This window comes from Jaculus jaculus, chromosome 4 (genome assembly GCF_020740685.1).
Source record: "Jaculus jaculus isolate mJacJac1 chromosome 4, mJacJac1.mat.Y.cur, whole genome shotgun sequence".
NCBI lineage: Eukaryota > Metazoa > Chordata > Mammalia > Rodentia > Dipodidae > Jaculus > Jaculus jaculus.
In genome coordinates, this window is record NC_059105.1 from 6,053,158 (window position 1) to 6,065,739 (window position 12,582).

The following is a 12,582-nucleotide window of genomic DNA, read 5'->3' on the forward strand; positions in this document are numbered from 1 at the left end:
TAGCGTTACTCCAGGGCCGACTGGACGCGTTGGCAGCAAGTGCGGTCAACTTACTGGACAGGACAACACTGCCACTGCCACTGCTCTCCAAGGTGCTTGGGCTGAATAACACCTTTTCATTATTGGCTTTGCTTTCGTAAGTTTTCCTGAGGCCCAGACATCTGCCAGTAACGTGGAGGCATTGTGGAGAGGATTTAGGATTCACATTATACCCTTTTGAGGGTTTATTGCATATTATAGTGACGCCTAGTGGTTTCTCCTCCAAACTGAAATTCAGCATTAAAAGGGAAGAAAGCATGAAAAATGGGAATAATAAGAGAGTAAAGAAATGTAGCAAAAGGAGAGATGCATTACGAATCATGTTTCAGGCTGAAGAGATGGCTCAGTGGGGAAAGTGCATGAGGTGTGAAATTCAAATCTCTGGCGCCAAGGGCTGGAGCGATTTAACAGTTAAGGCATTTGCCTGCAAAGCCGAAGGACCCAGGTTGTACTCCCCAGGACCCATGTTAGCCAGATGCACAAGGGGGCGCATGCATCTGGAGTTTGTTTGCAGTGGCTGGAAGCCCAGGCATGCCCATTCTCTCTCTCTCTCCCTCTTTCTCTGTCAAATAAATGAATGAATAAAAATAAAATATTTTTAAAAAGATTAAAAAAATAGAAAAAAGCAATCTGGCACTTTTGTAAAATGTCTGGAATGGTGGCGCAGCCCTGTAATCTCCGTGCTGGAGGGGCAGAGACTGAGCGAGGATTTCCTAGGGCTTGCTGGCTAATGCGTCTTGCTGAATCAGTGAGCTCTAGGTTCAGCAAGAGAGCTTGTCTCGAAGAAAAAGATGCAGAGAGACTGAGGAAGACCCGCGATGCTGATCTCTGGCCTCCACACGCACGTGCCCATGTGCCTGTGTACCTGCACTAACATACTTCCACACACACACACACACACACACACACACACAAAACATGCCTCTTTGTAGATTTTAGCTACAGATGTATTAGTAAGTTAACCAATCCAGAAGTGTAAGTGGCCAAAGTGCTAGGAAATGAAAACGTCCACGCACCTCTGGCCTCATGACGCCCCCTAGAGGGTGCCATCTTCAGCAAATGCTAAGCAGTGTGCACAAAGCAGCAATGAACCATCGCTGGAACACGTGTTTAGGTGACAGTCATTTTCAGGTAGGCAGGAGCATTTGAAGGAAAGTCGGCTTGGTTAGGACTGAGGTAGAGCTGAGGTCAGAAGAACTGGGTTCAAGCCTCCACTTCTGTAGGTATTGCCTGTGTGGCCTCGAGCCTCTTGTTTCATCTTTCAGAGGTTCAGCTTCCTCCCTGGGGCTATGAGGGTGAATGTATATACCCAGATGCCTTTTTGCTTTCTTATTTATTTATTTATTTATTTATTTATTTATTTATTTATTTATTTATTTATTTATTTGAGAGTGACAGACACAGAGAGAAGGACAGATAGAGGGAGAGAGAGAGAATGGGCGCGCCAGGGCTTCCAGCCTCTGCAAACGAACTCCAGACGCGTGCGCCCCCTTGTGCATCTGGCTAACGTGGGACCTGGGGAACCAAGCCTCAAACCGGGGTCCTTAGGCTTCACAGGCAAGCGCTTAACCGCTAAGCCATCTCTCCAGCCCTGTTTTGCTTTTTTTTGTTGTTGTTGTTTATTTTTATTTATTTATTTGAGAGTGACAGAGAGAGAGGGAGAGAGAGAGAGAGGGAGAGAGAGAGAGAGAGAGAGAAAGAGAGGAGAGTGGGCGCGCCAGGGCTCCCAGCCTCTGCAAACGAACTCCAGACGCGTGCGCCCCCTTGTGCATCTGGCTAACGTGGGACCTGGGGAACCGAGCCTCGGACCGGGGTCCTTAGGCTTCACAGGCAAGCGCTTAACCGCTAAGCCATCTCTCCAGCCCTGTTTTGCTTTTTTTTTTTTTTTAATTTTTTTGTTGTTTATTTTTATTTATTTATTTGAGAGTGACAGACAGAGAGAGGGGGAGAGAGAGAGAGAGAGAGAGGGAGAGAGAGAGAGAGAGAAAGAGAGAGAATGGGCGCGCCAGGGCCTCCAGCCACTGCAAACGAACTCCAGACGCGTGCGCCCCCTTGTGCATCTGGCTAACGAGGGACCTGGGGAACCGAGCCTCAAACCGGGGTCCTTAGGCTTCACAGGCAAGCGTTTAACCGCTAAGCTATCTCTCCAGCCCGCCTTTTTGCTTTCTATGACTGTGAAGAAGCTCAGCACCGTGTCAGGGCTGAGAGCTCAGGGTCTTTGTGGCTTGGACGCTGTTATGGTCCTTGGGTCACTGTCTGGAGATGGTCTTCTCTCAGAGGTGCAGATAAAGACCAGGAAAGGGGAGACTGCACGTGGGCCGCATGTGGGGGAGGATAGGCTCAAGGACACGAGGAATCTGATGCTTGGGTAATCTGCTAGAGATGGCAGGACCTTGACTCTGCAGGGGGACAAAGGCGAGCCAACACGTGACATGGAGCTCAGAGCAAGACGACAGATATGAACACGGCAGACACACGGAGAATGAGGGAGCGGTGTTCACCCCGACTCACTGCTGGTGGTGGGTTTGGTGGCCGAGGAAAAGCAGCAGCCCCTCTCCGGGATGAGGGAGGAGCCTGGGGTAGGGACTCGCTCTGCTCTGCGAGGTAAGTGTGAATTAAGGGGACGACATCGGACGGAGTGTCTGGAAAATCAAGCTTGTTCTAGAAAATTAACTTGTGGGGACTGAAGAAAAAAAAAAGAGAGGTCTGCCGTGAGCTGGATTTATGATATTGCTTCATACAGAAAGTATGTAGAGGAGCCGGACCTCATCTAGATGCTTTACAAACACGAAAAGGTGAGGCAGGAAGGGACCGGAGCGTCGACGGCGATGTGACGTGTGGCTCGCGGATGCCTGCGGTGCCCCCGCCTCGGGGAGGAGGGTTCAGAGAGAGACCTCTGCTGCAGGTGGCACCAAGTGACCTGGACGCGGTGTGGCTGCTTCTGTCGTCGGGAGGGAAGAACCAAGCACGCTACGTGCCTCGCTGCGGGCGGTGAGGGAGGAGGTGCTGGGGTGGGCAGGTGGGTGAGCGAGCAAGTTCAGTACTTGAACTGCTTCTCTTTCCTGGACACTTCTGATAGCAAGGGCAAAATGACTGGTTTGGACATTTGGTTTTTAAGAAAAAAAATATATATATATATACAGATTCTTTTATCTTTTGATTTCTTCTAAAACACAAGTAAAATTTCCCCCTAAACTCTGGTGAAGTGGTGTTCCTGACTTAGTCAGTTAACCAGGGACAAAGTCCTACAGGAATGCCCTGGCCTCTGGGCACTGGAGGTATGTGATTTTGTATCTTCTCTGATCTTCTCCACCTTTATTTGTACAGCTGGCCCAGGAGCCAGGGCTGTAGTGAGGGACAAACAGCCTGCCTGACAGCTGGTGTCAGGAAAAGAGAAGCCCTCGTGGCTTCCCATGGCACTCCAAAATTTCTTAACTGTCAAGCCAATTAATTGTCATTTCTGCACTGAGTGATTTCACTGTCTTACACTGGAAATCACAAAACACAGAGGCATTTTTTTTGTTTGCTTACAACACAGTTGAAAAAAGAAAAACCACAGAGCTATTACATCTGAAAGTCAATTATTCCTGGGTAGCTTTTGTGTTGGCTATACCAAACCCTGGAGCACAACCTTCTTTAATAATGCCATTGGTGATGGGCACAAGTGCGAATTAGAGTTGAGTGTAAAATTTCTTTATGAATTCTTTTATTTTTATTTATTGATTTATGAGACAAAGGAAGAGAGAGAGAGAGAGAGAGAGAGAGAGAGAGAGAGAGAGAGGGAACACACCAGGATATCTAGCCACTATAAATGAACTCCAGACACATGCACCACCATGTACATTTGGCTCACATAGGTTCTGAGGAATCAAACCTAGGACCTGAGGCTTTGCAGGCAAGCACCTTAATTGCTAAGCCATTTCTCCAGTCCCCAAGTTATTTTCTAATGATGGAAAATTCCTGCCATTTACGACTTTCTAGTTACAAAAATGCTCTTTTGCATGACCGTTATTTCTGCCTATTCATCCTGCAATTAATTCTATGATATCCTTAGACATAAGTAAGCTTAACTATTTACTTGTGAGCATATTTTTTACTGAGATTTAAAAAAATATGAACTAATTTAATGAAAATAGAATTTTTCTACATGACTGTGGATAAATTATTTACTCAATCTGGGTGAACCAACAAGCTACTTCAAACATTGGTGTCTGGGACATTTTCATGAGCAGCTTTCTGAAAGATTTAGAACAGTTATTCAAGGTGTAATGTGGTTCTGTTAAAATTTTTATCATGTAACAAAATAATATTAAAAAATCATCAAGCATAACATCACAAAGCCCATGGCTTTTAAATGGCGTCATTTAATGTTTTATGCGAGTTTCCACTTGCGAAGTAAAAGTTGCACCTGCGGTTTAGTGAGAGAGAAGGGAGGCATAATTACACGTGCCGCAGCTCAGACCAACGGGCGGCACCGGGCCTCGCTGCCCGCCAGGTGGCGCTGTACTCTGCGCTCTGGGCGAATCTAGTGTTCCAGGCTCTGCTGTCCAGGGAGCCCGGGAAGCATCCACTGCACCGTCCTTCCCTGCAGGCTGAGCAGGACTTGCCTCCTTATTTTGGGAAGCATTTATCGTTCTATGCTGTTGCAGTCTGAATGTACTTTCTCACCTCTGACCTTATGCAGGGCTTTAATCCCCAAACTCACATGTTTATGCTTTTAAGAAGGTGGATGTTTAAAACATGTAGAAATGGTAGTCTCTGGGAAGCCACGCAATTATTAGAATGGAGCCTCTGTGCCTGAATCCTGATGACTTTCTAAGAAGAGGGAGGAAGACCATACACGCCAGCACCGCTCCTCGCCTTCTCCTTCTCCTCCTCCTCTTCCTCCACCAGCACCTACAGTGGTGCTGCTAACAGCCCTCCCAGAGCCTGTACCCTGTACTTCCAGAAGGCGAACTCAAGTGCAGCTCTCTTCTGTATACAGGAGCATGCCTGGGTTATTCCATGCTATTAACACAGGTTGGGCGCGGCCTGCAGGTAGAGAGGATTGTGGGAACAGGTGTTCTTGCGCTGGCATCTTGAACAGGCGTCCAGTTCTCCAGGGAAAGGACCAGAAGTTGGCCGGGGTAGAGCTTTCTGGGGGACATAGGAGAGGAAGTTGGCCAAGGCAGGTATGGAGAAGAACATGATCCAAGGCTGGGAAACAACAGAGTGGATGTGACACATCAGAGCAGGGGACAAGGGAGGATTCCAGACTCTGGAGAAAGGATCAGGTTCCTTCAAGAGTGCAAATACCTCTTCTCTGATTTAATGTGGTTTTTTTTTTTTTTTTCTTTCAAAGCTATTTGTGGCACTGTCTCAACAAAGGACTCATTTCTATAGTATACTAAATGGAATGCCATCATTCTTACCACTGTGTTAAACATTTCCACTCCTGTTTTTTCCTCTGCAAAGTTCCATTAGTTCACTGGAGTCAGGATTGCACATCTAAAATGAAACACAATAAATGGATTCACAGCTAGTTAATTGGTTGTCGCTTTCTCAGTCTTCCTTTTATACTCAAGCATGAATTTTGTTATGTCTCCAAATAACATATTATTGTAAAGCACTGCATTTACAAAAGATAATTTAGGGAGTTTATGTACACATTACATGGAAGATGAAAAGATAATTTCCAAACTTAATGAAAAAGCCATTGTTTCCTGACTCCTTCTGTTTAGCATAAAAGGGGGCTTTTAAAACATATGTTAATTAATCTTACCAAAAGTGAGCTTCATCTCAAAAATAAGATTACCATAAGTTAAAAAGGTCACCTAAAGTTATTATTTTCCTTCTAGATTGAAGTTTGAATTTGTATGATATCCATTATCAATTGGTCTACCCTTACAATGTCCCCCAGTGGTTTCATAGTTATGCTTTTTAATTTATCACTGGCATTTTGGTAGCACATATTTATATATGTGAGTTTTCCTTAAAATTCTAAGTTTTTAGGATTTTTATGAATTCTCAAGGAGTAATAGCCATTGAGAAGAGGACGGATGAGCATGAAGAGGGAGAATTGTACTCGGGACGCTTAGGTCTGTGCACTGCAGGCAGATGGGACAGTGAGCCAGCACTGTCTGTGAGGTCACTGGCTTACTGATGACAGAGAAATAGTAGTTGGCATCTCATGGTCACTTTTGCTGATTACCAGACGCACACAAAGAAGAATGTGGCCTTCCCCTGGCTTGCAGTGCTCATTGCTGCCTTTTCCTTGCATATTCTTCTAGAAATCTTCATTTGTAAAGATATAGTCAGCAAAAATCTTTTGTTTCTTTATGTCTGGGGTCACATGCTGAACTATTCTATGGCCCAGTTTTTCTCATTTGACAAGTACCCATTTGTAATGAGCCTGCATAATGACAGTGGTTAGCATTTATGACAGGGAGTCTCTTAAACAACTTCGCATGTGCTATTTTATGTCCCTAAGACATTGATAAAAGATTCCAAGGACGAGAAAGGTTAAAGAATGCCCTGAAGGCTCACTCAGTAAGTGTGGGCCTGGGCTTCAAGTGCAGACGGCTGAGTGTAGAGTCTGGCTCCACAGTCATTGTCTCCCAGTATAATGTTCTGTGTCAGCCCAGGCCATCTGCCCCTCCCCCCCCCCTCACTCTCTCGGCCAATTACAAATTCCATCAGCACGTTACATTCTGCGCAGACCCGTGCTCCAGGCTCATACTGAAGGGGACTTTAGCTGCCTGACTCCGCCTCTCTTTGTCAACCCCTCAGTCTATCTATGAGTGGGCTGCTGTGCCTCCCTCACTCCAGGCACAGTGACGGTGAGACCTTTCCCAAATACTGACTTCTGTCAGCAGTCCTTGAGGCTAAGCTTTGGCTGTCCATAGAAGTGACTAGCTTGGTATTGTTCCTTTCTGGTCTTCTTTCCCTGCCTGTCACTGTGTTTTCTTTACCTCTTTTGTCAACTGCTTTTCCATGTTTTCTCTCGCATGGGCACCCAGGTGGGTGAGGCTGTGCCTTGCTCCATTGTCTAAACGTGCCACAGTGTATTCACTCAGCCTCAGGTTGGTGGATTTTCACAAGATTTCTAGTTTTTCCCGCTGTTGCTAACGATATTGTGAATGATCTTATGCTGTTGTGATTAGGTTCCTTCCTCAGGTACCAGGCCTCAGGCCCCCACTTGACTCCCTCTGCATGACTGGACTTGGCTAAAACAAGCAGCATTATCTAAGCAGGCCCTGAGTGTGGACCTGACCTTGATGGGTCTCAGTAAACATTTACTCTCATTGCAGAGGTGACTAAGTGAGGTGTTCCAACATTCATCATGTTAATGAGTGGTCTGGGGACCCTGACTGTGCCCTGGTTTCATAAGGGCAACTTCTTACCAGAACCCATGTGATTGTGAGCATGTGACCCTTTCTCCATGTGATCACACAAGGTGGCCAAGATAGATGAGGCTTACACCCTGACTTGGAGTATGATACTGTTTTATATAAATGTGACTGCAGGAAATAGTTTTTCCAGGGTCTTGCACATCCCAGAGGTATCCCTGCATTTGCTAGACATTTAAGGGATATAATCTGGGCAGGTATCTCCTGAAATGCATTAAGCTTTTCTGTCCACACACCAAGACTTGATGGCTCATCAAATGCAGTCATCTGATTGTTATGATAGGAGTAAGAGGTTATAAAATATTTTTTGCCTTGGGAAAAATTTGAAGAGAACAGTCACAGCCTGACTTCAAGGGCAAAGCAGGAGTGTTTTCAAACTGCAGTGAGCTACAACCCGCCTCCGAGGTGCTGAGATACACAGCCGAGCACCGCTGAGACCGCAGCCCGTCATGTGCTGGTGGCTGCCAGGCCCCTGTATTCACGACAGCTGCATTATTAACACTAAATTGTAAGCTTCTCTTGATCTAATTTCAGGGTTGTAGCAAAGTCAACATAGAAAATTATTAAAAATACTTTTGGGCTGGAGAGATGGCTTAGCCGTTAAGCGCTTGCCTGTGAAGCCTTAGGACCCCGGTTCAAGGTTCAGTTCCCCAGGTCCCACGTTAGCCAGATGCACAAGGGGGCGCACGCGTCTGGAGTTCGTTTGCAGAGGCTGGAAGCCCTGGCGCGCCCATTCTCTCTCTCTCCCTCTGTCTTTCTCTCTGTGTCTGTCGCTCTCAAATAAAAAATTAAAAAAAAATACTTTTGGGCTGGAGAGATTGCTCAGTGGTTAAAAGTGCGTGTTTACAAAGCTAATGGCTCAGGTTCAATTCCCCAGTACCCATGTAAAGCCAGATGCACAAAGTGGGACATGTGTCTGGAGTTCGCTTGCAGTGGATGGAAGTCCTGGCATATCCATACTTATTCTCACTTTGTTCACCTCTTTCTTCTGTTTCTCTCTAATAAATCAGTAAATAAAGATACTTAACAATATTTTTAAAAATGGGCTGGAGGGTTGGCTTAGCGGTTAAAGCATTTGCCTATGAAGGCTAAGGACCCCGGTTCAATTCCCCAGTACCCACATAAGCCAGACGCACAGGAGGCTCATACATCTGGAATTCATTTGCAGTGGCTGGAGGCTCTGGTGTACCCATTTTCTCTCTGTGTCTGCCTCTTTCTCTTTTATTTATTTTTTAATTTTTTTTTCTTTGTTTATTTATTTGAGAGCGACAGACACAGAGAGAAAGACAGATAGAGGGAGAGAGAGAGAATGGGCGCGCCAGGGCTTCCAGCCTCTGCAAATGAACTCCAGACGCGTGCGTCCCCTTGTGCATCTGGCTAACGTGGGACCTGGGGAACCGAGCCTCGAACCGGGGTCCTTAGGCTTCACAGGCAAGCGCTTAACCTCTAAGCCATCTCTCCAGCCCCGTCTTTCTCTTTTAAATAAATAATTAATAAATTATACTTTTCAAAGTTCAAAATTCCCTCCACAATATAGAGGGCACAGATGGAGGGCATCCAAGGTGAATGTGTGGTCAGGCTAGAGCTGCCAAACCCCTGGGCATCATCACAGGCAGTCCGTTTATTCCTCACCCCTGCAAGACATACTGTAGCCAAGGGTGTGCAGGTGGGTAGAATTAGCTCACGGCAAAGATGCCTGTGCTCATAAACCCTTATCTGATTGGAGAGGCAAATAATAGACTGATGGGAAATGGTTCAAAGGCAGGAAATGCCGAGCTGATACGAGGGACGCAGACGACCGTGCGGCCAACACACGGGAGACTAGTGCCTGGCATGGGCGGAGAGCCCACTTCGCGGGGGGCGGGGCAGTGGAGGCCGCAGAGGAGGTGGCCCTGAGCTGAGACCCGAGCCCGGAGAAGGACCTGGGGAAAAGCTGTCCAGCCGGAAAGTGTGCGCCGAGGCCCTAAATGTGAGGAACTGTGTGGCTGCAAAGAAGCGCGTGGGGGAGACTACCCGGCACGTGGGGCCGGGAAGTGGATAAGGCCTGGTGGGGTGGGGTGCTGCGGTGGGGAGTCAGGCGTGGTTCTGGACAGCAGGACAGCTGTCACCCACTCTGGGTGTTCCACAGAGGTAGGCTTGAGGAAGAAAGACTTAACTGGAATACCTTGTATGAAAACAGAACAATGGTCCCAGTATGCACGCTTGCACCCACAGAGAGACAACGGAGGTGGGTGTATTTCAGATCTATTACAAAAGTAGAAATGAAAAGTAAGTCATGGATTAAATTTAGGGATGATCAGAAAGGATGCTAGGATCCAGGTGAGGAAGCTCATGCCTACAGTGCCAGCACTTGGGAGGCTAAAGTAGGAGGATCAGTTCAAGTTTAAGGCCAGCCTGGACTGTGTAGTGAACTCCAGGTTAGTTTAGACTTGATTGAAACTCTGCCTCAAAAAAAAAAAAAAAATGGGTGGGCTTGAGTGACGGCTTAAAGGTCAAGGACTCTTCATGAGGGCCTGAGGAGGCTTAAGAAACCTGTCAAGTTCCATCTCTGGGACCCACATAAACACATGGGCATGGACAGTGGCCATACATGTCCGTAACCCCAGTCCTATAAAGGAGAAGAGACTCATGAAGCCCCTGAACTTGTGGAAAAGATGGCAAGATCTAGGATCAATAAGAGATTCTGGCTCAAAAACTAACAGGTGGAAAAAAAATAACAGGTAGAAGAGTCATAGAATGGGACACTTGACATCTCACTCTGGCAACCACAGGCAAGTGGGCACTGCAGGCGAGACCATGAGGCAGTCACTTCAGGAGCACGTGAACGTGCACACACCACATACACACATACCACACACAGACATACTACACCATGCATACATATCATGTCATACACACATGCACAAAAAAGAGGAAGAGCGTACTAGTGATGGCATTCTAGGGAATGTAGCTAAGTGGTCAGATTTGGAGTGAAAAAATAAGAATTTTTCTTGGTTCAAACTTGGGGCAACATTGAACCTAAGGAGATATGGAGGTAGGTGGACGGGGCCTATGGGAGGTAGAGATGTCTGAGCTGAGACACAGAGGGTGCAGAGTTCAGAGCACTGGAAATGACAGTCCTGGAGGGACTGCAGTATGCAGAGGATGAGGATTGAGAGAAGGGAGGAAGGGCAAGAGAAGGCACTGCCATGGGGGCAGCGGTATAGGGTTTCTTACTACCAAACACAGAGCTGGCACCTGCTGCATCTGCCTTTCCAAGGACAGTCAGCCAAAGGTCCGTGTGTGGACTGTCCCTGTGAATCAAGGTGGTGGGGAGTCGGTGGAAAGGGGAAAGGGTGAGGAGCGAGAGTTCTTCATCGTTACACATGAACGTTTTACTTTGGGCTGAGGGTAAGAACTGAAATCCGGAAGCTGTGCTCATCCAAGGAGAGGAGGTATTCACTCACAGGAAGTTGGATTGTGTCAATATAATGTGACTCATAGTGTCCAGTTCCAACTGAGACTAAGAAACTAGGTAAAAAACAGCTACAGGAAATTTGAAGTTTATAAAAGACCCGTCTGAGATTCCTTCATTCTTATCTTGTGTTACATAGTTTTAGTAAGACGTTGATAGTTTTAATTCTGTCCTTCATGAAACAGTATAAATAACTGAAAAGTATAAATGTAAAAGAGAGGATGAAAACACTAGCAGAGCTATAATCAACTTATATGTATAGCTATGTTTCCCTATACACAGACACTCACTCACATGTGCATGCAAAATTATATCATACAACATAAATTCAGATTGAAAAGACAATATCATGTTGTTTATTGTTAGAATTTTCTCAAATCGAATTTGTCAAAAGACTACGCACTCATGTCAGCAAATACTACTCATGCCTTGTTCTCTTCTCCTTTCCTTTTCAGGGTCAACCAGGACCGCTGGGGCCACAGGGACCAATAGGGCCCTTGGGATCCCCTGGGCCCACTGGGATTCCAGGGGAGAAAGGACTGAGAGGGGACAGCGGGCCTCCCGGAGCAGCGGGGGAGAAAGGAGACAAGGTGAAGGGCCACACTAACCTGTCACCAGCAGCTCAGACTCAGGGCTTCACAGCTGTGAGCACTGCGTACTTGTGTCTCGCTCGACCCGGCTGCAGTAAAGACTGCTCCTTGCCCGCCCCTCTTCGCAAATCTTCCAGACCGTGCCCAGGCACTGCAGTCTGCACGCATGCGCCACCGATGACTGGCATCATCCAGGGCACTTGTAAATGGCCTTAGTGATGCTTCATAGGTTTCATTCCATCTTTTCTCACTCAACAATATGTCACAGGGTTCATTGCATGTTAATTTCTTTAGCCTGACTATATCCCTTCAAAAAACATGCTGCATAATACGCCATCGCATACAGAAAACAGGACAGTTCATCTCTTGCTGATGAGAATGTGAGACTCTGTCCACTGTGTAGGGCCAGGGCAGGGAAACCACTCTGTTCAGTTGCTGTTGTTCATTTAGGAGTCTGATGCTCTAGGAGTTGGACTTCTAGCTGACAACATGCTGAATATTTTATTTGCATCCATTCTGCCAAGTTACCTTCCTAGAAACACACAGCAAAGAAAGAAAGAGTGGTTGTGAAATGCTTGAATTTAAGCTCAACAATACAAAAACAAGTGACAGTGACTGCTGGGGGCTTTAACACATGAATCATTATGAGCTCAGTGGCTTAAGGCATTTGCTTACAAAGCCTGACAACCCAGGTTTGATTCCCCAGTACACACGTAAAGCCAGATACACAAAATAATATAGTGTCTGGAGTTTATTTGCAGCGGCAGGAGGCCCTGGCATGCCCATACTTTCTCTCACTCAAATAATAAATAAATACTTTAAATATGAATCACTCATTATTTTTTCTCAATTCTTATTAACATTTTCCATGATTATAAAAAAATATCCCATGGTAATAACCTCCCTCCATCCCCCCACTTTCCCCTTTGAAATTTCATTCTGCATTCATATCCCCTCCCCATCTCAATCATTCTACTTACATATATACAATACCAGCCTATTAAGTACCCTCCTCCCTTCCTTTCTCTTCCCTTTATGTCTCCTTTTTAACTTACTGGCTTCTGCTACTGAGTTTTTTCCTTCTCACACAGAAGCCCAATCATCTGTAGCT

At 46.2% G+C, this 12,582-nt stretch overlaps 1 protein-coding gene across 4 annotated transcripts in view; it reads left to right on the top strand.

Moving 5' to 3' along the window:
• The window catches only part of Col4a4 (collagen type IV alpha 4 chain), a 162,523-nt gene that overhangs the window by 67,148 nt on the left and 82,793 nt on the right, over positions 1-12,582 (top strand). For all 4 annotated transcript variants that reach the window (XM_045146847.1, XM_045146846.1, XM_045146845.1 and 1 more), the window contains exon 5: positions 11,337-11,471. In XM_045146847.1, coding sequence (XP_045002782.1) covers positions 11,337-11,471 — 135 coding nt within the window. The remainder of the gene's footprint in view (positions 1-11,336; positions 11,472-12,582) is intronic.